Source organism: Lampris incognitus, chromosome 2, assembly GCF_029633865.1.
Source record: "Lampris incognitus isolate fLamInc1 chromosome 2, fLamInc1.hap2, whole genome shotgun sequence".
Lineage (NCBI taxonomy): Eukaryota > Metazoa > Chordata > Actinopteri > Lampriformes > Lampridae > Lampris > Lampris incognitus.
Genome location: NC_079212.1, coordinates 85,722,066 through 85,747,294, shown reverse-complemented (window position 1 = coordinate 85,747,294; position 25,229 = coordinate 85,722,066). Strand labels below are relative to the sequence as shown.

The following is a 25,229-nucleotide window of genomic DNA, read 5'->3' as shown; positions in this document are numbered from 1 at the left end:
GTTTAAACCAGCCAACGTTAAGACGTGTGTGGTTATACTGCCAAGGATCCATGTCTGGCCCTAGACTCAGCCTACATACCTCATCCTACATGGACGGACACATCTACAACTCCTCCATGTAAATACTGCACCTAAAATATTGCATCTACAGCGTCGCTGCTCCCTGCTTATCATGTGTGAACTGTTTTCACATCTGTCCTGATGTAATGACCCAGGGCCACATGGGGGCGCAGTGGTTAGCACAGTTGCCTCACAGCAAGAAGGTCCTGGGTTCGAGCCCCGGGGTAGTCCAACCTTGGGGGTCGTACTCTGTGTGGAGTTTGCATGTTCTCCCTGTGTCTGCGTGGGTTTCCTCCGAGGGCTCCGGTTTCCTCCCATGGTCCAAAGACATGTAGGTCAGGTGACTCAAAGACATGTAGGTCAGGTGACTCAAAGACATGCAGGTCAGGTGACTCAAAGACATGCAGGTCAGGTGACTCAAAGACATGTAGGTCAGGTGACTCGGCCGTACTAAATTGTCCCTAGGTGTGAATGTGTGTGTGTGTGTGGGCCCTGTGATGGCCTGGTGGCCTGTCCAGGGTGTCTTCCCGCCTGCCGCCCAGTCCCTGCTGGGATAGGCTCCAGCATCCTGCGACCCTGAGAGCAGGATAAGCAGTTTGGATGATGGATGGATGGATGGATGGATGGATGGATGGATGGATGGATGGATGGGTAACGACCCGGAGTGTTTTGTCCCTGGTGTGGCGCCGCCTCCTCAGGACGGCTACAGTATTCACAGTACTGTGTCCTGGGTGTGGTTCAGCCCTGCCGGGTCTGAATCATCAGGTGTCGTCGTACTGCGTGTTCAGACAGCCCTGTCAGGGCCTTCATCGAAGCAGCTGACAAGCTGCTCTTCGTCAGGCCACAGGGCTGTGCACTGAGTGCCGCCTTTCCGCCGGTAACGAGCCGCTTACGTAAACCCGCCTTGAGTGTGTGTTTCTACTGGGATGTCATGCATCTGCATGTGCAGACTCACACACACAGACACACAAAGCCATGCAATGACCTCCTTGTCCTTCATCTGAGTCGCGCTCTCGGCAACTGAGAGGGGCACTAATTAGTGTGTGGGTCCCGTGCACACCAGCTAGCTACTGCAGGACTCTTAGAAGCACCTAAAACACGGCCACCTGTTGTGATGTCCATCTGGTGCGATGCAGGGACGAACAGCGGGGACCGGGCATGATGGGGAAAAACAATATTAACAGTTTTTCATTGCACCACATCTAATGAAATCAAACGAACTCACTCATTTGTATTGCTTAGGCGTGGTTCGGTTTAATGCACACACAAACACACACACACACCACCCTCCAACGTTTGCATCCACAGAGCATTTGTCCTCATGGTGAGATGAGCTTTCAGAAGGATGAAGAGGTGAAACCACCGAGTCATCGGAACGGTCCATCAAACCTCTGGAAGCAGATCTTCAGTGTGCCTTATCAAATCCAGGATTCATGCAGCAGGCTTTCTTCTTCAGACCCACCCAGAAGTGCAAAACATGCAGCAGCTGCTGCTGCCCGAGGTGGCGTCACACGTGTGAACCATGCACCACCCACAACCACCCCTGCAGCTGCAGCTGTGATGATGTTGCTTAATGGGAGGAAACCAGTTTGCACCTATCTCCACCTGTTTGATCTGCCTCTAAATACTGCAGGGATTATTTTTGTTGTTTTGTTGCTGCTGCGCTGTGCCGGAGAGATTCAGTCGCTGCGGGTGCAGTGGGTCCACATGGACACGTCTATTCACTGCCACAGTTAAAAGTCACGTTTCCATCCCGGTGCTGTAAAGTCTGCTTTACCGAGTAATCTGGTTCTCCTAATGAAATTAGTTTTAAGATTTAACAAAAAATATGTATGAGGATTTATTCTGACTTGCAGATGCAGACTACAAAGAGTACACACCGATCAGCCAAAACATTACAACCACTGACAGGTAGGTGAACAACATGGATTATCTCGACACAATGGCACCTGGCAAGGGGTGGACGTATCAGTCAGTAGTGAACAGTCAGTTGATGTGTTGGAGCAGGACAAATGGGCAAGCGTCAGGATCTGAGCTACTTTGACAAGGACCACGTTGTGATGGCTAGACGACTGGGTCAGAGCATCTCCACAACAGCAGGTCTTGTGGGGTGTACCAAAAGTGGTCCAAGGAAGGACAACTGGTGAACCGGCGACAGGGTCATGGGCGCCCAAGGGTCATTGAGGTGCGTGGGGAGTGAAGGGTAGCCCATCTGTCTGATGCCACAGAAGAGCTACTGGAGGTCACTTTGTTGAACAAGTGAATGCTGGCTATGATTGACAGGTGTCAGGACACACAGTGCTTCACAGCTTGCTGCCTATGGGGCTGCATAGCCGCAGACTGGTCAGAGTGCCCATGATGACCCCTGTCCACTGCTGAAAGCACCTACAGTGGGCATGTGAGCGTCAGAACTGGACCATGGTACAATGGAAGAAGGTGGCCTGGTCTGATGAATCACGTTTTCTGTGGACAGCAGGGTGTGTGTGCATCGTTTACCTGGGGAAGAGATAGCACCAGGATGCACTATGGGAAGAAGACAAGCTGGTGGGGGCAGTGTGATGCTCTGGGCAATGTTCTGCTGGGAGACCTTGGGTCCTGGCGTTCATGTGGATGTTACTTTGACACATGCCACCTACCTAAACATGGTTACAGACCAGGCCCACCCCTTCATGGTGACAGTATTCCCTGATGGCAGTGGCGTCTTTCAGCAGGATAATGTGTCCTGCCACACTGCACAAGTTGTTCAGGAATGGTTTGAGGAACATGAAAAAGAGCTCAAGGTGTTGCCTTGACCTCCAAATTCCCCAGATCTCAATTCGATCGAGCATCTGTGGGATGTGCTGCAAAAACAAGTCTGATCCATGGAGGCCCCACCTCACAACTTACGGGACTTAAAGGATCTGCTGCTAATGATTTGGTGCCAGATACCAGAGGACACCTTCAGAGGTCTTGTGGAGTCCATGCCTCAGCGGGTCAGAGCTGTTTTGGGGCACGAGGGGGGCCTACACAATATTAGGCAGGTGGTTTTAATGTTTTGGCTGATCGGTGTCTCTAAGTAGAGCAAATGAGAAGGCATGGCGAGCCCACCAGCCGCTAATAGCTGCAACTCCAAACCAATCGACTCTGTGCATAACTAGTCCACCGGCCTCTGGTTCCGGCTGCAGCGGCCATACCAGCTTCCTGTTTGCTGCAGCGGCCATACCAGCTTCCTGTTTGTTGGCGTGTGCTATCGACAATGGCATATTTCGAGCTGTACATGTCAAGTTATGGCCACAATCATGAGGACGAGCAGACGGATGGACGGAGGGAATTGTGGACATAACTTGATATGGATGACTACAAACTTCCCGCCCGTGTGCTGGTAGATGCGGGTGTAAGTGTGTGGACAGTTGTGTGCATGTTGTTGACATTTATCCACGGTAAATCTCGCAGGCATCGCCGAAAATATGCCCTCGTCAACGGCACACGCCAACAAACAGGAAGCTGGTACGACGGCTGCAGCAGGAACCGGGACTCAGAGGACTGCAGCCGTGCACAGAGCCGGTATGAGCTACCAGCTGTATGAGTACACTTTTATATTGGGAAACTGCAGGTTGTCTTCTTCGTGGGCCACATGAGATGTGCCAACAAAACAAAAAAAATCCTTCTTCCAGTCGGCACTCATGAGGACTTTGAGGTTTCTAAATGAGAGCCAGGCCGGGCCGGGCCAGGCCAGGCCAGGCCGGGCCGCCATGTGCCGGGTAAGGTTTCTTCATTAATCCATCCCTTCATTTCCAGGCAGAGTGCTGCACGCAGCAGAGTGGATGCAGATGTAGAGACAATATCAGATTATAGGACCATCAGGGCCGGATCCAGCCACTCCTTCACTTTCCGACCAGCCTCCCTCCTTCCCCGCCCTCCCTTCTTGTTAAGCCAGTCATCTATCTTTCCTGATTACTGGAATAGGAACCACTTCTCCTTATCCATCCAATCGAGAGATTACAGGCGGTAACGGATGAGGCGAGGAGCAAAGCGGAGCGGAGATGTGACCCAACAGTCTGCAGTACAGGGGAGAGGGAAAGGTGACATTGTGCTACGCAGTCCAATTCTGCCTGGAGACTCCCGGTGTGAGCCGTGCCGGAACGTCCTCTACACGAGTCCACCAGCTGCACGTGCTGCAGCCTGGGCAGGACACTGGCGAAGGTTTCTGATCAGCAAAGGAAGCAAAACACAGAATACAGACGAAGAAAGAGATAACATGTGGAAATAATAGGGGGGGGGCTTCCAAAACCCAGACTTCATAGTCAGCAGAGAGAGATAGTGTCCTTGGTGCCACGTCCTTGCAGGGGAAGTCAAACCTACTGATTAATGACCCGGGAGTGAGAAACACACACACACACACACGCACACACACAAGCGAGGGACTTGGCAATCAATTCATCATACTTTATTTGGTGTGACCCCGGCGGAGGCGGAGGCGGTGGACGGAGGCGGAGGCGGAGGCGGTGGACAGAGAGCTGCACGGCGTGTCCTCGGCAGCACCGGAGAGGTGCTGCAGGAACCAGCCGCACTTCATGCACACTCAGACGCACGTCACGCTCTCGCCAGGCAGCCACGTGTTCCCCGGCTAGCACTCGATGCCCTCACGTTCATGTGGACTTGACCGTGGGGGGGAGGGTGCCTGCAGAGGGGGCGGGGGGGGAGGTGGGGGGGTGTATACATACATGAGTTTTAAACACGGCAACACGTGCGTCTGCAGGGATGTCTCATTAGATTCAACACGTTTACGCTGAAAGGTCGTTGGACACCGGCAGGCGGCAGCACGGCGGGCTGGCAACATGTCTGGGTGATGCCGTGTGTGCCTCGGAGGGTGGGAGTGGGGGTGGGGGTGGGGGTGATTACACCGCCATCCCTTTGAAGTCCTGCAGGAGCTGCTTGTAGCGGTCAGCACTCTCCCGGGCCGTGATAAGCTGCTTCTCGCACCACTGGATCAGGGCTCGCCGCAGCATCTCCACCCGCATGCTGTGCAGCCGCGCGATCTGGAAAGAGCACACATGATGAGAGAGGAGCCGCGTAGGAGGAGAAGGGCGCTGCTGGCCGTGGCGGAGCAGCCAGGGGAGGTTGGGTCGCGAAGCCTGTTTACCTCCAGTTTCGCTACTCCTGATATGTGCTCGAACTCCTCCTCCGCTCCCTTCTTCAGCTCCTCCATCTAGGCAACACGGACACGGCGTCAGCACAGCAGCCATCAAGTAAACGCATGCTTTCACTCACTGTAGCGCTGCGCGTACGTGGCAGACCACCACTGCCACCTGGTGGTCATACATAAAACAGCATAGACAGGCGTTCGGTATGTGTGGACACTCACCGCAGCCTTCTTTCCGGGCTTGGCCTTCTCGGCGTTCTTGCTGGCGGCCTCCAGTTCCATCAGCTTACAGGTCCTCCTGAACAGCATCTCCTGCAGGCCAGGCCGGGAACGGCACATTCATAGGACACAAAACACACAGCTGCCAGGATATACGGCAGAATACTGGCACAAACACACCCACCCACCCATCCACCCATCCGTCCATCCACCCACCCTCCCGCCCGCCCACCCGTCCACCCATCCGTCCACCCATCCGTCCATCCACCCACCCATCCATCAACCCACCCATCGATCCACCCATCCATCCACCCATTATCTGAACCGCTTATCCTGCTCTCAGGGTGGCGGGGATGCTGGAGCCTATCCCAGCAGTCACTGGGCGGCAGGCGGGGAGACACCTTGGACAGGCTGCCAGACCATCACACACACACACACACACACACACACACACACACACACACACACACACACACACACACACACACACACACACACATATTCATACATAGGGACAATCTAGTACAGTGAGTCACCTGACCTACATGTCTTTGGACTGTGGGGGGAAACCGGAGCCCCCGGAGGAAACCCACACAGACACGGGGAGAACATGCAAACTCTACACAGAGGACGACCCAGGACGACCCCCAAGGTTGGACTACCCTGGGGCTCGAACCCAGAACCTTCTGGCTGTGAGGCGAGCGAGCTAACCGCTGCGCCACCGTGCGGCCCGGCACAAAGACAAGTCTGGTGACATTCAGGTGATTCAGCCTGAAGTGCCACATGCCAGCATCCCAGCCAGAGTGTGCAGCAGCACAAGATACGAGCAGCGTAAGTGCGCCTCCGCTGGGCCCTTGTCAACATGACCACCGCGGCATTGTGTGTTGCTCAGACATCCCACCTTCTCTGCCTCCTGGTAGCGGCAGTCCAGGTCCAGGCCCAGCCCCAGGCTGCTCACGTTGTTCTCAGCAGCCTCCCCGATGTGTTTCTGGACACACACACATGAACAAGTCTGCCTGTGAAAGCAGCAGCAAGGCGGCAAGTGTGGGACACGCCGGATGCAGACCGGTACCTTACCCTCATGGAGTCCAGCACCTCGGACAGCTTCACACAGATCCTGCAAGAGGAGCACGCCGCATGTCAGTTGGTCCACAGTCTCAACAAGAACACTCTCACCCTGCCCGACAGGGGGCGCCACCGCGCAGCGAACTGCTGCAACGTTTGATTTTGCCGCAGGGGGGCGGTGCAATAGAGTCCTCACTTGTTGAAGGCCCGCTGGTCTGCGTCGTCCCCCCGGTCCACACACAGCTGCAGCGCAGTGGAGAAGTGGCCGCACGCCACCGCTATCCCTGCACAACAACACAACACAACACACACACAACCACATCACACAACCACACGAACACAACACACACACAACCACATCACACAACACAAGAACACAACACACACACAACCACATCACACACACACAACCACATCACACAACCACAAGAACACAACACACACACAACCACATCACACAACCACAAGAACACAACACACACACAACCACATCACACACACACAACCACAAGAACACAACACACACACAACCACATCACACAACCACAAGAACACAACACACACACAACCACATCACACAACACACAACCACATCACACAACCACAAGAACACAACACACACACAACCACATCACACAACCACAAGAACACAACACACACACAACCACATCACACAACACAAGAACACAACACACACACAACCACATCACACACACACAACCACATCACACACACACAACCACAAGAACACAACACACACACAACCACAAGAACACACAACCACAAGAACACAACACACACACAACCACAAGAACACACAACCACAAGAACACAACACACACACAACCACATCAGACACAACCACAACAACACAACACACACACAACCACATCACATAACCACAAGAACACAACACACACACAACCACATCACACAACCACAAGAACACAACACACACACAACCACATCACACAACCACAAGAACACAACACACACACACACAACCACATTACACAACCACAAGAACACAACACACACACACACACAACCACATCACACAACCACAACAACACAACACACACACAACCACATCACACACCACAACAACACAACACACACACAACCACAACAACATCACACACACAAAAACACAACACACACACAACCACATCACACACACAACCACAACATCACACAACCACAAGAACACAACACACACACAACCACAACAACATCACACACACACACACACACACACACACACACACACACACACACACACACACACACACACACACACACACACACACACACACACACACACACACACACACACACACAACCACATCACACAACCACAAGAACACAACACACACACAACCACATCACACAACCACAACAACACAACACACACACAACCACAAGAACATCACACACATAAGAACACAACACACACACAACCACATCACACACACAAGAACATCACACGCAAGAACACAACGCACACACAACCACAAGAACATCAAACACACACAACCACAAGAACATCACACACACATGTACATCACACACACACACACACAAGAACACCCCCCCCACACACACACACACACACACACACACACACACACACACAAGAACACCACACACACACAAGAACACAACACACACAAAACCACAAGAACATCACACACACAACCACAAGAACATCACACACACACAACCACAAGAACATCACACACACACAACCACAAGAACATCACACACACAAGAACATCACACACAAGAACACAACGCACACACAACCACAAGAACATCAAACACACACAACCACAAGAACATCACACACACATGTACATCACACACATACACACAAACACACACACAAGAACACCACACACACACACACGCACAAGAACACAACACACACACACACACACACACGAACACCACACACGCACAAGAACACAACACACACAAAACCACAAGAACATCACACGCACAAACACAAGAACATCACACACACACAACCACAAGAACATCACACACACAAGAACACAACACACACACAAGAACACCGCACACACAAGAACACAACACACACACAACCACAAGAACACAACACACACAAGACACCACACTCAGCTGTAGCAGCATGGGGACGTACTTCGTTTGATTTCAGTTAGCTGGAGGAACAGACAACACGACAACACAAAGACTGTTTGAACGTCTTGACATGTACAGGAAGTTACTGAAAGTCAGTTTCGAACACCTCTCTGCCGTGACAGAAAACACACACACACACACACACACACACACACACACACACACACACACACACACGAGGAACTTCTGTTCAAAGTCGTGGATACCAATGATGAGAGACCGGACGGCATCTAGTTGGACCTCACAACAGGTCTCCAGTACACAACACACACACAGTAGGAAGGGGCCGAGTACACACCATACACACAGTAGGAAGGGGCCGAGTACACACGATACACACAGTAGGAAGGGGCCGAGTACACACAATACACACAGTAGGAAGGGGCCGAGTACACACGATACACACAGGAGGAAGGGGCCGAGTACACACAATACACACAGTAGTAAGGGGCTGAGTACACACGATACACACAGTAGGAAGGGGCTGAGTACACACGATACACACTGTAGGAAGGGGCCGAGTACACACAATACACACAGTAGGAAGGGGCCGAGTACACACCACACACACAGTAGGAAGGGGCCGAGTACACACGATACACACTGTAGGAAGGGGCTGAGTACACACGATACACACTGGAGGAAGGGGCCGAGTACACACGATACACACAGTAGGAAGGGGCCGAGTACACATGATACACACAGTAGGAAGGGGCCGAGTACACATGATACACACAGTAGGAAGGGGCCGAGTACACACGATACACACAGTAGGAAGGGGCCGAGTACACACGATACACACAGTAGGAAGGGGCCGAGTACACACGATACACACACACAGTAGGAAGGGGCCGAGTACACATGATACACACAGTAGGAAGGGTGGGGGTCACTGTATTGTTTATAAGGGTGGGGGTACCTGCAGTCACCATATTGTTCATAAGGGTGGGGGTACCTGCAGTCTGCAACACTACAGTGGCATAACGACCACCGGTGTCATATGCAAATTGCCTTGAGCGTTAACTAGAGTTACAGGTCACGTGTACTATTCACAAAGGGTTGGAGAATAGTTGAAATGACAGCATTGTGAGATGGTGACGGATGTACTCTTAGCCCCCCACCCCCCACCCCCACCCCCTTCAGGGATGGTCGTTCCCTCTTCACATAGATGGCCTCTTTGACCTTTGACTCCCCGTTCAAAGCGGCGTTCCTCCCTTTCTCTCGCTAAGCGTTGTGTCCAGATGGACTGATTCAGCCTTCTGTGAGGACTATCAGCTGGTTCCTGGGCAGAAAGCTATTGTGCCGAGAGAACGCGGAGCAGAACCCGCTCAGACTTTGATGTCTATTTTATTCCAAATTTGAGTAAAGTGGATATCAGGAAATTAATTGGTAGTTACTTTATGAAAACAAAAAGAGTTGATGTTGGACCAAATCCTTCAACACGCTTCAAGATTCAAGAGACTCAAGATCCTTCATTGTTACGTCTCTAAGTAGAAGAGAGTAAAATTCTTGTGGCTGGGTTTGAAGCTGCAGCTGAATCTATTCATCAAGGAAGACTCAAGTGAGCAAGGAGAGGAAACCAAACTCGTGGGCGTCACTCTCAGCTGTGAATTATCTGACTCAAGACACATTGAATGAACCGTTGAAAGAACGGGGAAAGGCCCGGTGGTTATCAGGCGTTGCTGCAGACTCTCAACCCCAGGGTCTGCTGGAGAGATCCTGCGAATGCTGGTCCTGCCTCAGCTTCAGTACTGCCGAGGCGGTATCTCTCCAGGTAGTAAAATACCCAGGAGAGGCTCACCTCTGTTCTCTGGACGTTAGTTTTTGGTTTGAAGACGTTTCGCCATTCATCCGGACAGCATCCTCAGTGGTGACGCGGTGAGGCCAACACAGACACACGACCCGGCACAGGAGAGCCAACCACTGGGGCAGCATGCTGCACCTTACACTCCTGTACACGAAGAGAGCCGCGGGTCTGAGGAGCGCCGCGTACACATTCTAGACCAGTGTTTCTCAACCCAGTCCTCAAGGACCCCCTATCCTGCAGATTTTCATTGTAACCCTGCATAGGTAGCCCTGCTTGTACTTACTCGACCAATCATCTCGCAGCACTTAATTATGCAAGGTGTGCAACATCTGACAAAATTCATTGCTGATTGGTTGAATAACTACAAACAGGTACCTATTCAGGGTTGCAAAGAAAATATGCAGGATAGGGGGTCCTTGAGGACTGGGTTGAGAAACACTGTTCTAGACCGACACCCTGGCCCAGTTCAGGGAAAGCAGAGGCGGCGGGCTCTGACCGTCTGTCCCCACTCAGGTCCTCTTTCAAAAACAGGCATGGCACTAGCACGGGGCTAAATAGTGGGGTTATTACGTAAGTGGCACATCTCAATAGGTAGCACATAGACAGAACACCGGCATCAAAACTGAAGAAGCCATCCAGATGAATGGCCAAATGTCTTCACACCGAAAACCACTCTCCTGGATCTTCTACTACCCGGGTGACTGAAAATGAGTCTGCATACGGTCCGCGGTGGTGTAGCGGTCTAAGCATCGGCTCTGTGTCGATGCAGTTGCCCACTGGGGACTGGGGTTCGCGCCCCGGTCTCGTCAGATCCGACTATGGCCGGACTCGACGAAGCAGCGATCATTGGCAACGCTGTCTTCGGGAGGGGGGCGGAGTCGGCTTGTGTTCGTCACGTGAATGCGTCTCTGTGTGTGTCGGAAAAACAGTGGTTCGGCTTGGAGTCGCCTTGTCACGAAAGTGGCGAGGCGGTCTCCTTCGAGACTGCCGGCCGGAGAGATGCAGTTGGCGAACGCATACAGTGCGAGGGTGGGTGTTTGAATTAAAATAGGGATCGATTGGCCACTAAATTGGGAGAAAAAAGGGAAAAATCAGAAATAAATTTATAAAAAAAAAAAAAAGAGTCTGCATGGACATGCTGCCCGGTGGTACGGTCAGGCACTACCAAGAGAGGATTAGGTAAAGTTCAAAATCAGGTTCAGAGCAGAGTAGTGTGCTCCTCTCTGAACTGCCCAGGTGGCTCAGAGCACAGGAAAGACTCAGCGCCTCACTTCCCATCTTCACCAGAGGAATGACAGTGTGTCAAGCTTCTGCTTGTCCATATATCCAACTCACATTCAGCTCCAGTCTGCAGCACATGCGTACCCGCACCAGCCTTGCAGCTGAAGGTCTTCTGCCAAATCAGGCACGAGTCCCATAAAATGGCAGACGTGTCCAGAGCAACGAAAACCTTGAAGGCCCTGCCACCACATAATACTCACACAACTACACAAACCCCTGGCAGCACGATGCCACGTCCGGTAACTGAAGCACGGTGGAGATGAGACAGAATATCTCAAATGTTTTCTTTAATTTCTTCTTGTTTTTTAAATTTGTCTTGTCCCCCTAAAGTAACTCCTCTAACGATGCACGGTACGGGATTTTTGCGGGTATCTGATATGCCGATGTTTTCCTGCTCATTTTGCCGATACCGACACATGCACATATTTTTTCCACCTAATTGCAGAGAACATCAAGTCTCTCCTGTAGTGGACTGAGCTGGAGCTGCACTGACCACGGACCCCTTGCACACCCACGTGGGCATCGCGCTGCTGATCTCTACGGCTCGTCCATCAATAGAGAAACCAGACCGTGTGCTGCTGTTCAAAGTAGAGCAGTGTCGCATTTCATCACAGTTTGTGTGTACGTCTGACAGACGACAGCGGGCGAGTCAGCTTGCATCACGGTCATGACTAAGGCAAGCGCAGTACAAGTGATTTGGTGACAGTCATCACCTTGGTGGTATTCACTTAACTTGGGCACCCACGGGCAACAACATAAATCAGCGCCTATGTGCTCCGCCTATGTGACGCACCATGGCTGTGCCTGGTCAATGGTTCACATCTTCATCTCGTCTCATCTCATCGCATCTCATCTCATCGCATCTCATCTCATCTCATCATCAGCCACTTCTCCGGGGTCGGGTTGCGGAGGCAGCAAGCTAAGTAGGGCACTCCAGATGTCCCTCTCCCTAGCAACACCCTCCAGCTCCTCCTGGGGGATCCCAAGGCGTTCCCAGGCCAGATTGGACATGTAGTCCCTCCAGCGAGTTCTGGGTCTACCCCGGGGTCTCCTCCCAGTTGGCTGTACCCGGAAAACCCCCAAAGGAAGGCGCCCAGGAGGCATCCTAATCAGATGCCCGAACCACCTCATCTGGCTCCTTTTGACATGAAGGAGCAGCAGCTCTACTCCGAGCTCCCTCCGGATGTCCGAGCTCCTCACCCTATCTCTAAGGCTGAGCCCAGACACCCTACAGAGGAAACTAATTTCAGCCGCTTGTATCCACGATCTCACCCTTTCAGTCACCACCCAACGCTCATGACCACCAGTTCACATCATGTATTCGGTAATTAAAGCTTCATCTTACTGGCCTGTCATATTGGCCTGTCATATCGGCCTGTCATGTCGGCCTGTCATGTCGGCCTGTCATATAGGCCTGTCATGTCGGCCTGTCATATCGGCCTGTCATGTCAGCCTGTCATGTCGGCCTGTCATATCGGCCTGTCATGTCGGCCTGTCATGTCAGCCTGTCATATCGGCCTGTCATATCGGCCTGTCATGTCGGCCTGTCATGTCGGCCTGTCATATCGGCCTGTCATGTCGACCTGTCATATCGGCCTGTCATGTCGGCCTGTCATATCGGCCTGTCATGTCGGCCTGTCATATCGGCCTGTCATATCGGCCTGTCATACCGGCCTGTCATGTCGGCCTGTCATGTCGGCCTGTCATATCGGCCTGTCATACCGGCCTGTCATACCGGCCTGTCATATCGGCCTGTCATGTCGGCCTGTCATGTCGGCCTGTCATGTCGGTCTGTCATGTCGGCCTGTCATATCGGCCTGTCATATCGGTCTGTCATGTCTGCCTGTCATATCGGCCTGTCATGTCGGTCTGTCATGTCGGCCTGTCATATCGGCCCGTCATATCGGCCTTTACTGGCCGATACTGATGACGTACCAATATCATGGTGCATCCCTGAACTCTTCACATCTGGTGTCCACCCCATAATGTGTTCTGTAATGTATGTCCTGTTTTGTTAAGAACTGCATGAACATAATGAAATGCGTTGTTTGTGCAGACCCCCGGAACAGCATGTGCTGCACATCCGTCCAGCCGTGTGACACGGAGCCTACTGAGGTACAAACCACAGAGCTCCTTTGTAGTAAATGACTTCCTTACTTTGCTCACTCAGCACCACATCCAGGAACCTCTGCAAGAGACAGAACAGAAATTAACAGCCAAACTAAACAGAGGAGCAAGGACAAAGGGACAGGGTGTGTGCTGTGTTTGTGTGTCTGTCTGCAGTTACAGAAAATGACAGACACACACACTCGGCTGACCGACTCACCTCAGCGGCTGTCTTGGTACAGCCGGTCAGAACGAGGTTACGGTCCCGCTCGGCTTGAAAGAAGTCATCCACGTCCTACAGAGACAGTCATCACGGATGTCAAATCAAATGCCAGGTTGTGGAGTAGTATGGAGGTACAGCGTTAACACCAACATCTTATTTATTTATTGTATTTATTGTGTTGTATTTATTTATTGTATTGTATTTATTTATTGTGTTGTGTTTATTGTATTGTATTTATTTATTTATTTATTGTGTTGTGTTTATTTATTGTATTGTATTTATTTATTGTGTTGTATTTATTTGTTGTATTTATTTATTTGTTGTATTTATTTATTGATTGTGTTGTATTTATTTATTGTGTTGTGTTTACTGTCACTAAGAACTGTGCAGCATGCAGACGGTGTGGGGGGAAGTCACATGACCCTCACCTTATGACCCTCTTTCCTCATTCCTTCCACAGCCTGACTCAGGCGGTTGAAGATACCTTTCCTGACCTTCTGCCGGCCAGGAGGCTACACACACACACACACACACACACACACACACACACACACACACACACACACACACACACACACACACACACACACACACACACACACACACACTAGAAGTCAGACACAGGAACTTTGTCCTCTTAAAGGTCACGGTATGAAGAGAACATCAGTACTGAGAGTACGTGTCAAACATGGACGACAGCGTGAGCTGTTGCTTTTAACCCTTGTGTTGTCCACACGTTGTGTACACTGCCCTGTCTTAAGGGTCCTTTCTGACCCGCCCTCATTAAACCTCCGAATTCCATCCCATTCCCGCTCCATTATCCCAGCCGCGTATCCCAGCTGGGGCCGCGGGGATGCTGGAGCCCATCCCAGCAGTCATTGGGCAACAGGCGGGGAGACACCCTGGACAGGCCACCAGACCATCACAAGTCCAACACACACACACACACACACACACACACACACACACACACACACACACACACACACACACACACACACACACACACACACACCTAGGGACAATTTAGTACGGCCAATTCACCTGACCTACATGCCTTTGGACTGTGGGAGGAAACTGGAGCCCCCGGAGGAAACCCACACAGACACGGGGAGAACATGCAAACTCCACACAGAGGACGACCCAGGACCACCCCCAAGGTTGGACTACCCCGGGGCTCGAACCCAGGACCTTCTTGCTGTGAGGCAACCATGCTAGCCACTGCACCACCATGCCGCCAACCTCTAAGTTAAAGCAACTAAATTTAATTTTAAACCCCAAATCTATTCTGCAGGAAGAAACAGCCTGTCAATAATCGAAAACTGTGTGACTAACTGGGTTTTCCCTCTTCAAAGTGCAGAAAGACACACATGACCCACGCATGTCTTCGGGTCACATATGACCCTAAGACAATCTTAGTACCCTAGTGGGGTACAACTTTCATGGAAATATGAACAAAACAATGTTTCACTTTTTCTAATGTTGGGGTCCCTCTAGGAAAAGTCATTACATGTTTCTAATGTTGGGGTCCCTCTAGGAAAAGTCATCACGTTTCTAATGTTGGGGTCCCAAAAGTCATCACGTTTCTAATGTTGGGGTCCCTCTAGGGAAAGTCATCACGTTTCTAATGTTGGGGTCCCTCTAGGAAAAGTCATCACGTTTCTAATGTTGGGGTCCCTCTAGGGAAAGTCATCACTTTTCTAATGTTGGGGTCCCTCTAGGAAAAGTCATCACGTTTCTAATGTTGGGGTCCCTCTAGGAAAAGTCATTACATGTTTCTAATGTTGGGGTCCCTCTAGGAAAAGTCATCACATGTTTCTAATTTTGGGGTCCCTCGAGGAAAAGTCATCACATGTTTCTAATGTTGGGGTCCCTCTAGGAAAAGTCATCACGCTTCTAATGTTGGGGTCCCAAAAGTCATCACGTTTCTAATGTTGGGGTCCCTCTAGGAAAAGTCATCACGTTTCTAATGTTGGGGTCCCTCTAGGAAAAGTCATCACGTTTCTAATGTTGGGGTCCCAAAAGTCATCACGTTTCTAATGTTGGGGTCCCTCTAGGGAAAGTCATCACGTTTCTAATGTTGGGGTCCCTCTAGGAAAAGTCATCACGTTTCTAATGTTGGGGTCCCTCTAGGGAAAGTCATCACTTTTCTAATGTTGGGGTCCCTCTAGGAAAAGTCATCACGTTTCTAATGTTGGGGTCCCTCTAGGAAAAGTCATTACATGTTTCTAATGTTGGGGTCCCTCTAGGAAAAGTCATCACATGTTTCTAATGTTGGGGTCCCTCTAGGAAAAGTCATCACGCTTCTAATGTTGGGGTCCCAAAAGTCATCACGTTTCTAATGTTGGGGTCCCTCTAGGGAAAGTCATCACTTTTCTAATGTTGGGGTCCCTCTAGGAAAAGTCATCACGTTTCTAATGTTGGGGTCCCTCTAGGAAAAGTCATCACGTTTCTAATGTTGGGGTCCCTCTAGGAAAAGTCATCACGTTTCTAATGTTGGGGTCCCTTAACGAAAAGTCATCACGTTTCTAATGTTGGGGTCCCTTAACGAAAAGTCATCACGTTTCTAATGTTGGGGTCCCTCAAGGAAAAGTCATCACGTTTCTAATGTTGGGGTCCCTCTAGGAAAAGTCGCCACGTTTCTAATGTTGGGGTCCCTCTAGGAAAAGTCATCACGTTTCTAATGTTGGGGTCCCTCTAGGAAAAGTCATTACATGTTTCTAATGTTGGAGTCCCTCAAGAAAAGGTCGCCACATGTTTCTAATGTTGGGGTCCCTCTAGGAAAAGTCATTACATGTTTCTAATGTTGTAGTCCCTCAAGAAAAAGTCGCCACATGTTTCTAATGTTTGGGTCCCTCGAGGAAAAGTCATCACGTTTCTAATGTTGGGGTCCCTCTAGAAAAAGTCATCACATGTTTCTAATGTTGGGGTCCCTCTAGGAAAAGTCATCACGTTTCTAATGTTGGGGTCCCTCTAGGAAAAGACATCACGTTTCTAATGTTGGGGTCCCTCTAGGAAAAGTCATCACATATTTCTATTGTTGGGTCCCTCTAGGAAAAGTCATCACATGTTTCTAATGTTGGGGTCCCTCGAGAAAAAGTCATCACATGTTTCTAATGTTGGGGTCCCTCTAGGAAAAGTCATTACATGTTTCTAATGTTGGAGTCCCTCAAGAAAAAGTCGCCACATGTTTCTAATGTTTGGGTCCCTCGAGAAAAAGTCATCACATGTTTCTAATGTTGGGGTCCCTCGAGAAAAAGTCATCACATGTTTCTAATGTTGGGGTCCCTCTAGGAAAAGTCGTCACATGTTTCTAATGTTGGGGTCCCTCTAGGAAAAGCCGTCACATTTCAGGATGAAAAAAGAACATGTAGAGTCATTTCCCTGCTGTTAAAAACTCTGTTATGGGTCATGTTGACCCGGAAGACCACAGAAGGGTTCAGCCATGAAGGCGTCGGGGACCCTTCCTCCATCTATGACTCATGCATCAATACAGTGACCGCTCGACTCATCCCCTGTGAGTTTTCCATGGCTATGCCTCAGCATGTGCAGCATAAACTGCTCTCGTGAAGCGTTACGTGTTTTCATCCCCGCACCGTTCCTGGTTTCCTGTTTACCAGGCTTCACTTCCTGTCAGGCCTCGGCTTTTGAGACATTAAGGGATCGTGATCTGTGAGATCAGCAGGGGGTTTGGATTCACAGGGCTGTCCCCTGCGCTGACTGAGACACAGACACGAGCTTCATAACAAGATTAGAACATGCAGCTCTGTCCCAAGACACTGCCCATAAAAGCTGATCGGTTTACTGCTCTGTACGCTCATAAATAAGGTTCAGACTTTTTTCTTTTTTTCTGCAGCAGGGGGGGGGGGGCTTTTAAACAAAGGCCTTCAAATAAAGTGCAACGGTTGTTTGCGTCGGCGTACCTCTAAGCTGGTAAGAAAGACCTCAAGAGCTCGGTTTTTCCTGAGCGTGCTGTTTGCAGCCACCTGGTGCAGGTACGTCTGCAGCGCCGCGCAGTAGGGCTGCCAGTCCTGCCCCATGGCCAGGAAACCTGCAGGAGAGAAACACAAGACCATCACTTTTATCACACCACGCCACGGGGCAAATCCCTGTGGGGCAAAAGAAAGAGTGCAAAGTGGCATGCTGGAGGGAACGGTCCAAGCTGGGTCAGGAAACATGTCTTTCAGAGGACATACCCAGCTGTTTGATGACCTTAGGAGACACGTTCACCTGAGCCTTCGCCGGGAGAGGAGGAAACTGAAGAAAGAGCAGAATCAGCATAAACGGGTGGCATGTACTGCTCGCCAAGGGATATCTACTGTTCTCCTCTTTGTTAAACACGACGTTGCTGCATTTATTCAGGCAAACACAGTGACCCTAACAGGAGAGCAGAAGGACAGAGTGGCTTGTGGCGAGTTAACCCACAGTTTTGCAGGAAAAAGACATTGTCACCGTCGCAGAGGTCATGCAGCTCACAGCTTCCACTGGCTAGTCCCCACGTTTCACCAGCAACATGAATATTTACAATAGAAATTATGAGCCATGGCTGGAATTAAGCCTAGCTGTTGAGTCCATACACTCAGCATGTGCTAGTGCCCCCCCACCCCCACCCCCTGCCGCCGCCATGATGCTGCAGAACGCCGTCTCTCGAGCTGTCATCCGTGTGTTAGGCTGGATGTTGGAAATGGGAGCAGACGAAGTGGAAGTCTTACTATAACCCCCTGTAACCCCGGCACATCTTCTTCAGAGAACAGATGGTGCTGAAGCCATTCGAAGTCTTCATAAGTCCGATCCACATGGTACTCCCCTGTCCCAGACAGCTGGTAGACCACAGAGAAAAGACACAGCACCCCATGACATCACAGCGGCTCAGGGCTTTTCTTAGTGATCACTATATATACATATATATATATATATATCAGAGTTATACCAAATGAACCAACTTGTCTGATTTTTGTTGTGGATCACAGTTAGGCAATGATAAAAGCAACGTCTGCGGCCCGCTCGCTCACCTTCTGCGATATGATAATGAAGGTCAGTGTGTCTCCATCTCTGACCACTTCTGTAACTTTGATACTGGGGGAATCCACACTGAGAGTGGACAATGTCACGTCTTTGTCCTCCTCCTGCAGGATGAAATGAATGTGGCTGTTAAAAAGCCGCGTGACAGACAAATGTGGAGGCCGCTTCGGTTGTGAGTGCGGGTAGTATACTCTCACTTGCTAAGCCCTCTGAAACAAAACCGTCGCCATTGTACGTGACTGCAGGCGCTCTGCAGCAAGGGGCGGGGGGGTCCGCCTGTCAGTCTTAAACCGTGAATAAATTCATAACTTTTCACGCACCGAAGTACAACTTACCATCATGGCTGAGCCTGGATACTGCTGAATAAACTATCCTTCTCCCGTTTCTGGGTTGGTTAAATCCCCTGCCGTCCTCAGTAGAGCGTTTTCAAAAGCAGCGAGGGTAGTTTTCCTTAACTGCCGAAGTGCACTCACACGCTCCAACTGCTGAGGAGGCACAGGATATCCTCTAGGTCAAAGTGTAAACTGGTCCTGTGAGAGCGGGGATGGAAAAAACTGCCCAAACTATTGTGCTGGCGCAGGCAAAAAAAAGGAAAAGACGAGTAAACTATGTGTTAGTCAGTAACTCGGGACCTCGAGACACTCCCCCTCCGAAAAGCTGGCGTGACAGTCCAATAAAGACCTTGCTGGTCACCTCTGACAATTCCAGCAGCCAATAAACAACCATCCATCTTATAGGCTGCCCCATAAATGAGCCATAGTTCACACTGCACAGTCGTGGAGCGCTGCAGGGATCACTACATCTGGATCCATATGAGGAGCACAGAGCACGAGACGAGGACACTGCACACCACATAAGGTTTACAGAGGCTACTCTGAAGGGAAGAATTTACAATAACACATTACAGCCCTACAGCAACAACCTCACGCCCCCTTCACCTACTCTGCTACCGTCTACTTGCGTGGTAGTCTAGAAAAAAAGGCTCCCACTCCTCCTCATCATAGTGTCCGTTATAAGAACTGTCCAGCGGGTCAAAGAAGTCAGTCGCCTGACAGCACTGGCCCTTACAGAGGTCTTCCTCCTCCTCTGCCCCTGCAGGGTAACTCCGGTGGGAGTGAAGTTCCTCCATAGATGGTCATGGAAGTTGAGGTCCTGGGACAGATTCTCAAAAGTGAAGCAGAGGAAGCGTGTCTCGCGTCAGGGTCAAACGAGTCTTTTCACCGTCGCAACAAAGAAAAGAAAGAAAGAAAGCCTCATGGCCCAACCGGTCATACCGTCATCCTCTCCTTCTTGTTAGAGAGTACTGCATAGGCCACACAGGGAAAGAAAAAATGAGACACCTTTGGAAAACCAGCTCAGATACAGCACTTAACATTACTACCATGGGCTTCGCTCATCAAATAACAATAATATTAATAATGATACATGTTATTTGTGCGTGCCTTTCAGAGCACTCAAGGACACCTTCGGGAATACAGTAAAAAACAAGCAGCACTGGGTCAGACAGCATCAAATGAAACAAAGCAGGGTGGGCAGTAAAAGTTAACACAACAGATACGTATAAAATCATCATCTGCACACAAGTCAGTGCAGCGAGGCTCAGTGGGAAAATGCGTGCCCGTTTGAAAAGGTGCGTTTTGAGATGGGATGTGAAGGTTGAAAGTTGTAGTGGATGTCTTGTGGGGGAGAGCTCCATCCATCCATGAGGGTGGATACCAGTCTATTTGAACTCCTTTGGTTCTCCACTATGTCCTGTTGTCTTGGTATGTTTTGTGAGAGGTTTTATTATACTGGCTGCAAACTAATTTCCCTGTAAGGGACAATAAAGACACTTCGACTTGACTTTGGTCACTTATTGTGTTTGAGAGGTAAATAAATAATAGATATGATCTGAGGTAGTTTATCCTGGATAGCTGTGTTGGATTAAAATTTCAGATTTGTTTAAAAACAGCAGTTGCAAGTCATTTTGTAATCTACCTTCAGCTATCTCTCTGAAAGTCTCCCCCGCATTGGCCTTCTTTTTATCAGGGTGGTGCTTCATGGCCGTTTTACGGAAAGCCCTCTTTATCTGCCTGCCAGGGGAAGTCTGTAGAACATCGAGGGTGTTGTAGTATTTTCTGTTTTTCTCTGAAGAGGTACTGTGAGCCAAACTTTTTTGGGGGGGGGGTCCTTGTGTCCTTTGTATTAAGGCAGAGAGCCAGAGCACAAGAATTTCATTGTATTCTAATACACTTGACAATGAAGCTGAGCTTGAGACAGGGTGAGGCAGACCACGGCAGCTCTGAAGCATGCCACCATGCACAGGGAAGCATGCCACCATGCACGGGGAAGCACGCCGCCATGCACGGGGACGCACGCCGCCATGCACAGGGAAGCACGCCACCATGCACAGGGAAGCACGCCACCATGCACAGGGAAGCACCTTGTAGTGCCACTGCTGAGTGTCAGAGGGCAGATATGGGGTCCGCAGACAGGGAGACGAAGCAATGTTGACTGATCGTCATCATACTTACTATCTTAGCAACACGTCGGTAATCGCAGGGTTGAATAGGTATGGGCTGATTGTAAATCGCACAGTAAAAGTACTGCGATAAAAGACACAAGCCCGCGGTTCAACACGTTTATTTCTTGGACGAGAGACTATTGGGAAAGGGAATGGCCATTATTTACAACCGCGCAAACGACTCAAAAGGCGCTAGGATACCTAACAACGGTTGTGCTTTGTGGCCGTTTTTTACGACAAGCCTTTCTGAGCGGAGCCGCGCCCATCAGAAAGTAGAGTAAACCGTGCAGATTTTAGGATCACGTTTTTTTTCTGACACGCCGCAACGAGTTCACACTTCCACCGGCAGAGGGCACGAGAAACAATCTTAGGGAGGCGCCGAAGAAGAGGCTCGTCTTCCTCGCTGCTTTTCTGCATATGTGCAGTAGGTGCTGTGGTAAACAACCCGGGGCCTTGAGGGACCGTTAGCAGCGGGGTTTGGGTGCGCTGCGGTGTGGCGCCAGAGGTAGCTGGGTGGACATTGGACCGTTTACGGTCTCTCTGGATACCGCTCCTCGTCTAACGTATGGTAAGAGCCCGATAAGAGCAGCCTGGCTAGCGCGGACGGTAGCTGCGGAAATAACGTTAGCTTGCTAACGTTAGCTAGGAAGTTAGCGGTCGCCTCGCTAGCAGCAGCCCCGGCACCGCGACGTGCCCTGTAGCGACGTGGAATCCACTTGTGCCCACGACTCTACTTGGCGTCTGTTGTGCTTATTGGTCTGTTGCAGTTCCGCATGCTTTAAACCCAGGCGCCAGTTTGGCCGGCTTTGTGAAACCCGCCGAACATTCCCGAATGTAAACAGCAGGGCTGGCGTGTCCCGTCCCAGCTAATCACGCGCTAACGTCTTGGTCCTGTACTGTAACTCTGGGCCTGAAATGTTCAGTCTGGCCTTGTGTTGCCCAGCTTGAGAACTTTTAACAGTAATGCATGTGTTTTGTTTTGCAGACCTGCGAATAGAAGCTCCCGCCACACCAAGAAGCGTCGTGCTTTTTCGTCCCTCTTCTGCAGCGCACTGAACCGGCTGCCAGACCAAGTCAACCCGCCACACATACACATGAGTGCTACCTTCTCCATGTGTTGGGCCGAGCGCCATGCCTGACCGGGATAGTTCCTACCTGTCAGGTGGTTGTGGGAGCGGGGGCAGCCTGGGTGAGGAAGGTGGACCTGGGTCTGGTTTAGGCGGGGGCCCGGGAGAGGGCAGAGTGGGGTCAGGAGGTGGGGGCAGTGTCTCATGCTCTGGGGTTATGGGGGGAGGAGGGGCTCTCGGTAACGGCAACAGTTGTGGGAACGGCGCAGGTGGGGGGCTGGGTTCTGGACTGGCTTTGGATGGTGTCTGCAGAGACTTCATACGGAATGTGTGCAAGAGAGGAAAGCGCTGTCGTTTCAGGCACCCAGACTTTAACGAGGTGCCAGACTTGGGGGTGCAGAAGAACGAATTCATCTTCTGTCATGACCACCAGAATAAGGAGTGCATGCGCTCCAACTGTCGATTTGTTCATGGCTCTAAAGAAGATGAGGACTATTACAAGAAAACCGGAGAGCTTCCCCTCAGACTGAGAGGGAAAGTGGCAGCACGCTTGGGCTTGTCCCCCATGGACCTCCCCCATAGCCGTGGAGAGGTCCCTATCTGTAGGGATTTCCTGAAGGGGGAATGTCAGAGGGGTAACAAGTGTAAATTTCGCCATGTCAAGAAGGACTATGAGTACGAATCTACCAGGGTAGGCGTTGGGAGTGTTATTGGGGCGGGAGCAAGTGGGATGGTGAATGCTGGTGGTGGTGTTGGTGGGGGTGGGGTAGGCACCTGTGGAGGAATGGCTGGACTTGTGGGGGCTGGGGTTGGGACTAATATAATGGGCATGGGCTGCCCCAGCCTCGGAGGTTGCCGAGAATCGGGTATCTCAGGAGTTGGGGGTGTTGGAGGGGGAGGGATAGGTGGGTGCCTGTCCATAGGTTCATTGGGACAGCGGCGTTTTGATCGGGGCTCTTGTTCGGTATATGACCCGCTATTTGAGAGTGGGTTTTTTGAAGCAGGGACCATGGAGGCTCCTGTGGACCACACGGCGCTACAGCTGAAGAGGCGGCGGCTTGAGGGGCTGCGACTGACAGATGGGAGTGGAGGCGGGCATTATGAACTTGGGATCCAGGCCACCTTGCCACCTCGTCCTCTAGAGTACAGGTTTCTGGAAGAGGAGAACTCCCTGCTGAGGAAGAGAGTAGAGGAGTTGAAGAAGCAGGTAGGATGGAAAGCTTTTATATGAGTTGGTGACTGAAACAGTTTGGGTCCTGTTCAACTTTTTTCTTCTCCAAAAGTCTACATTTTCTGTCTTTCAGGTTTCAAATCTCATTGCAACCAATGAGGTCCTGCTCGAACAAAACGCCCAGTTCCGGAGCCAGGCCAAGGTGATGACACTGTCTTCCACTCCAGCCCCGACTGAGCAGAGTCTGGCACCCCCTGTGGGAACTGTAAGCTCCTACAACCATAGCATTGCCCAGACCCACACCACCCTGAGCAGTGCAGGACTTCAGCCTCGGCCCGTCACCCAGCAAGACCTGGTAGCACCCACAGGTGCCCCAACAGCACCCCCAACTAATGCTGCCCCACCTACAGCCCCTCCACCCCACCTCAACCCTGAAATCACCCCCCTCTCAGCTGCCCTTGCACAGACCATTGCCCAGGGTATGGCGCCCCCTGTTTCTATGGCGCCAGTGGCTGTGTCTGTTGCACCAGTAGCAGTGTCCATGGCACAGCCTTTGCCCGGGATCACCATGAGCCATGCCACTAGTCCCATGGTGTCCTACCCTATAGCCAGTCAGAGCATGAGGATCACTACGCTGCCTCACTAACTGATTTCCTGTTAAACTGCACCCTTTGAGTTAGAAGGACGTCAGTCATTGTCTTTTTGATGTTTGTGAGACGGGGTCCTCCTTACAGAAAGGGCCCATGGACTACATTTTCTTGCAGCATTTGGGTAAAACAACAGGTTTACATCAAGTCACTCTTTGTTTTGTGGCAGCATTGCAAATAAATATTTCCTGGCCTACGAACTTGACGAAAGTCTATGTGCCAAAGGGACCTCTTCAAATAAAGGCACCAGAAATAGCAACGGACTGAAAGTGTGTGGGGAGGATGTTAATAGTGTTTAAAGACTTTCAGTTAGTCACAAGGCTGGTGTGCTGTAACTGCGGGAAGATTTAACACTTTGGAGGTAGTTAGTGCTATATTTTTGTGGGTTGCTCTTGTGTAAATTTGGTATTTTGCACAATTTGTTGAGCATGAGTAAATACACCACTCAAAAAATATGTTATGTTACTTTCTTTAGAATTGTCCTATGTAAAGTACATAAACACTGTTTATTTTCACTTTCTTGTCTGTGCTTTGCTACATTAGGTGAATTAATTCATTCTGGAACGGCCACAATTTCAACATGTTGTGAACAACTGCACATGTAAACAGTTTAACATCCAATCGCCTGCATTGTTTGGATGTAGGCACGTTTTGCAAACGTGGCAAGCTTGGGATTCCCTTCCTCGGCGATGTCCTCGTCGCTGCTTACACAAAATGGGCTAAGTCTTACATGCCAGACCTCAAGCATGGGGAATAATATTGACAAGGAC

The 25,229-nt window shown here is 50.6% G+C and overlaps 2 protein-coding genes across 2 annotated transcripts; one reads left to right on the top strand and one right to left on the bottom strand.

Moving 5' to 3' along the window:
• Nucleotides 1–1,058: 1,058 nt before the first annotated feature.
• On the bottom strand, nt 1,059–22,789 carry si:dkey-28n18.9 (sorting nexin-6). The gene is made up of 15 exons (XM_056298219.1): nt 22,730–22,789; nt 19,407–19,556; nt 19,062–19,175; nt 18,762–18,869; nt 18,246–18,306; nt 17,973–18,100; nt 14,478–14,561; nt 14,047–14,121; nt 13,878–13,908; nt 6,663–6,750; nt 6,479–6,518; nt 6,303–6,389; nt 5,405–5,494; nt 5,183–5,248; nt 1,059–5,078 (listed from the first exon to the last, which is right to left on the bottom strand). Exons 2-15 carry the CDS (start codon nt 19,410–19,412, stop codon nt 4,938–4,940), a joined length of 1,119 nt encoding a protein of 372 aa, XP_056154194.1. The 5' UTR covers nt 19,413–19,556; nt 22,730–22,789; the 3' UTR covers nt 1,059–4,937.
• Nucleotides 21,944–25,211, top strand: zc3h10 (zinc finger CCCH-type containing 10). Its single transcript, XM_056298208.1, has 3 exons — nt 21,944–22,142; nt 22,560–23,848; nt 23,946–25,211. The coding sequence occupies exons 2-3, from the start codon at nt 22,706–22,708 to the stop codon at nt 24,456–24,458; spliced, it is 1,656 nt and encodes a 551-aa protein (XP_056154183.1). The 5' UTR covers nt 21,944–22,142; nt 22,560–22,705; the 3' UTR covers nt 24,459–25,211.
• Nucleotides 25,212–25,229: the final 18 nt, after the last annotated feature.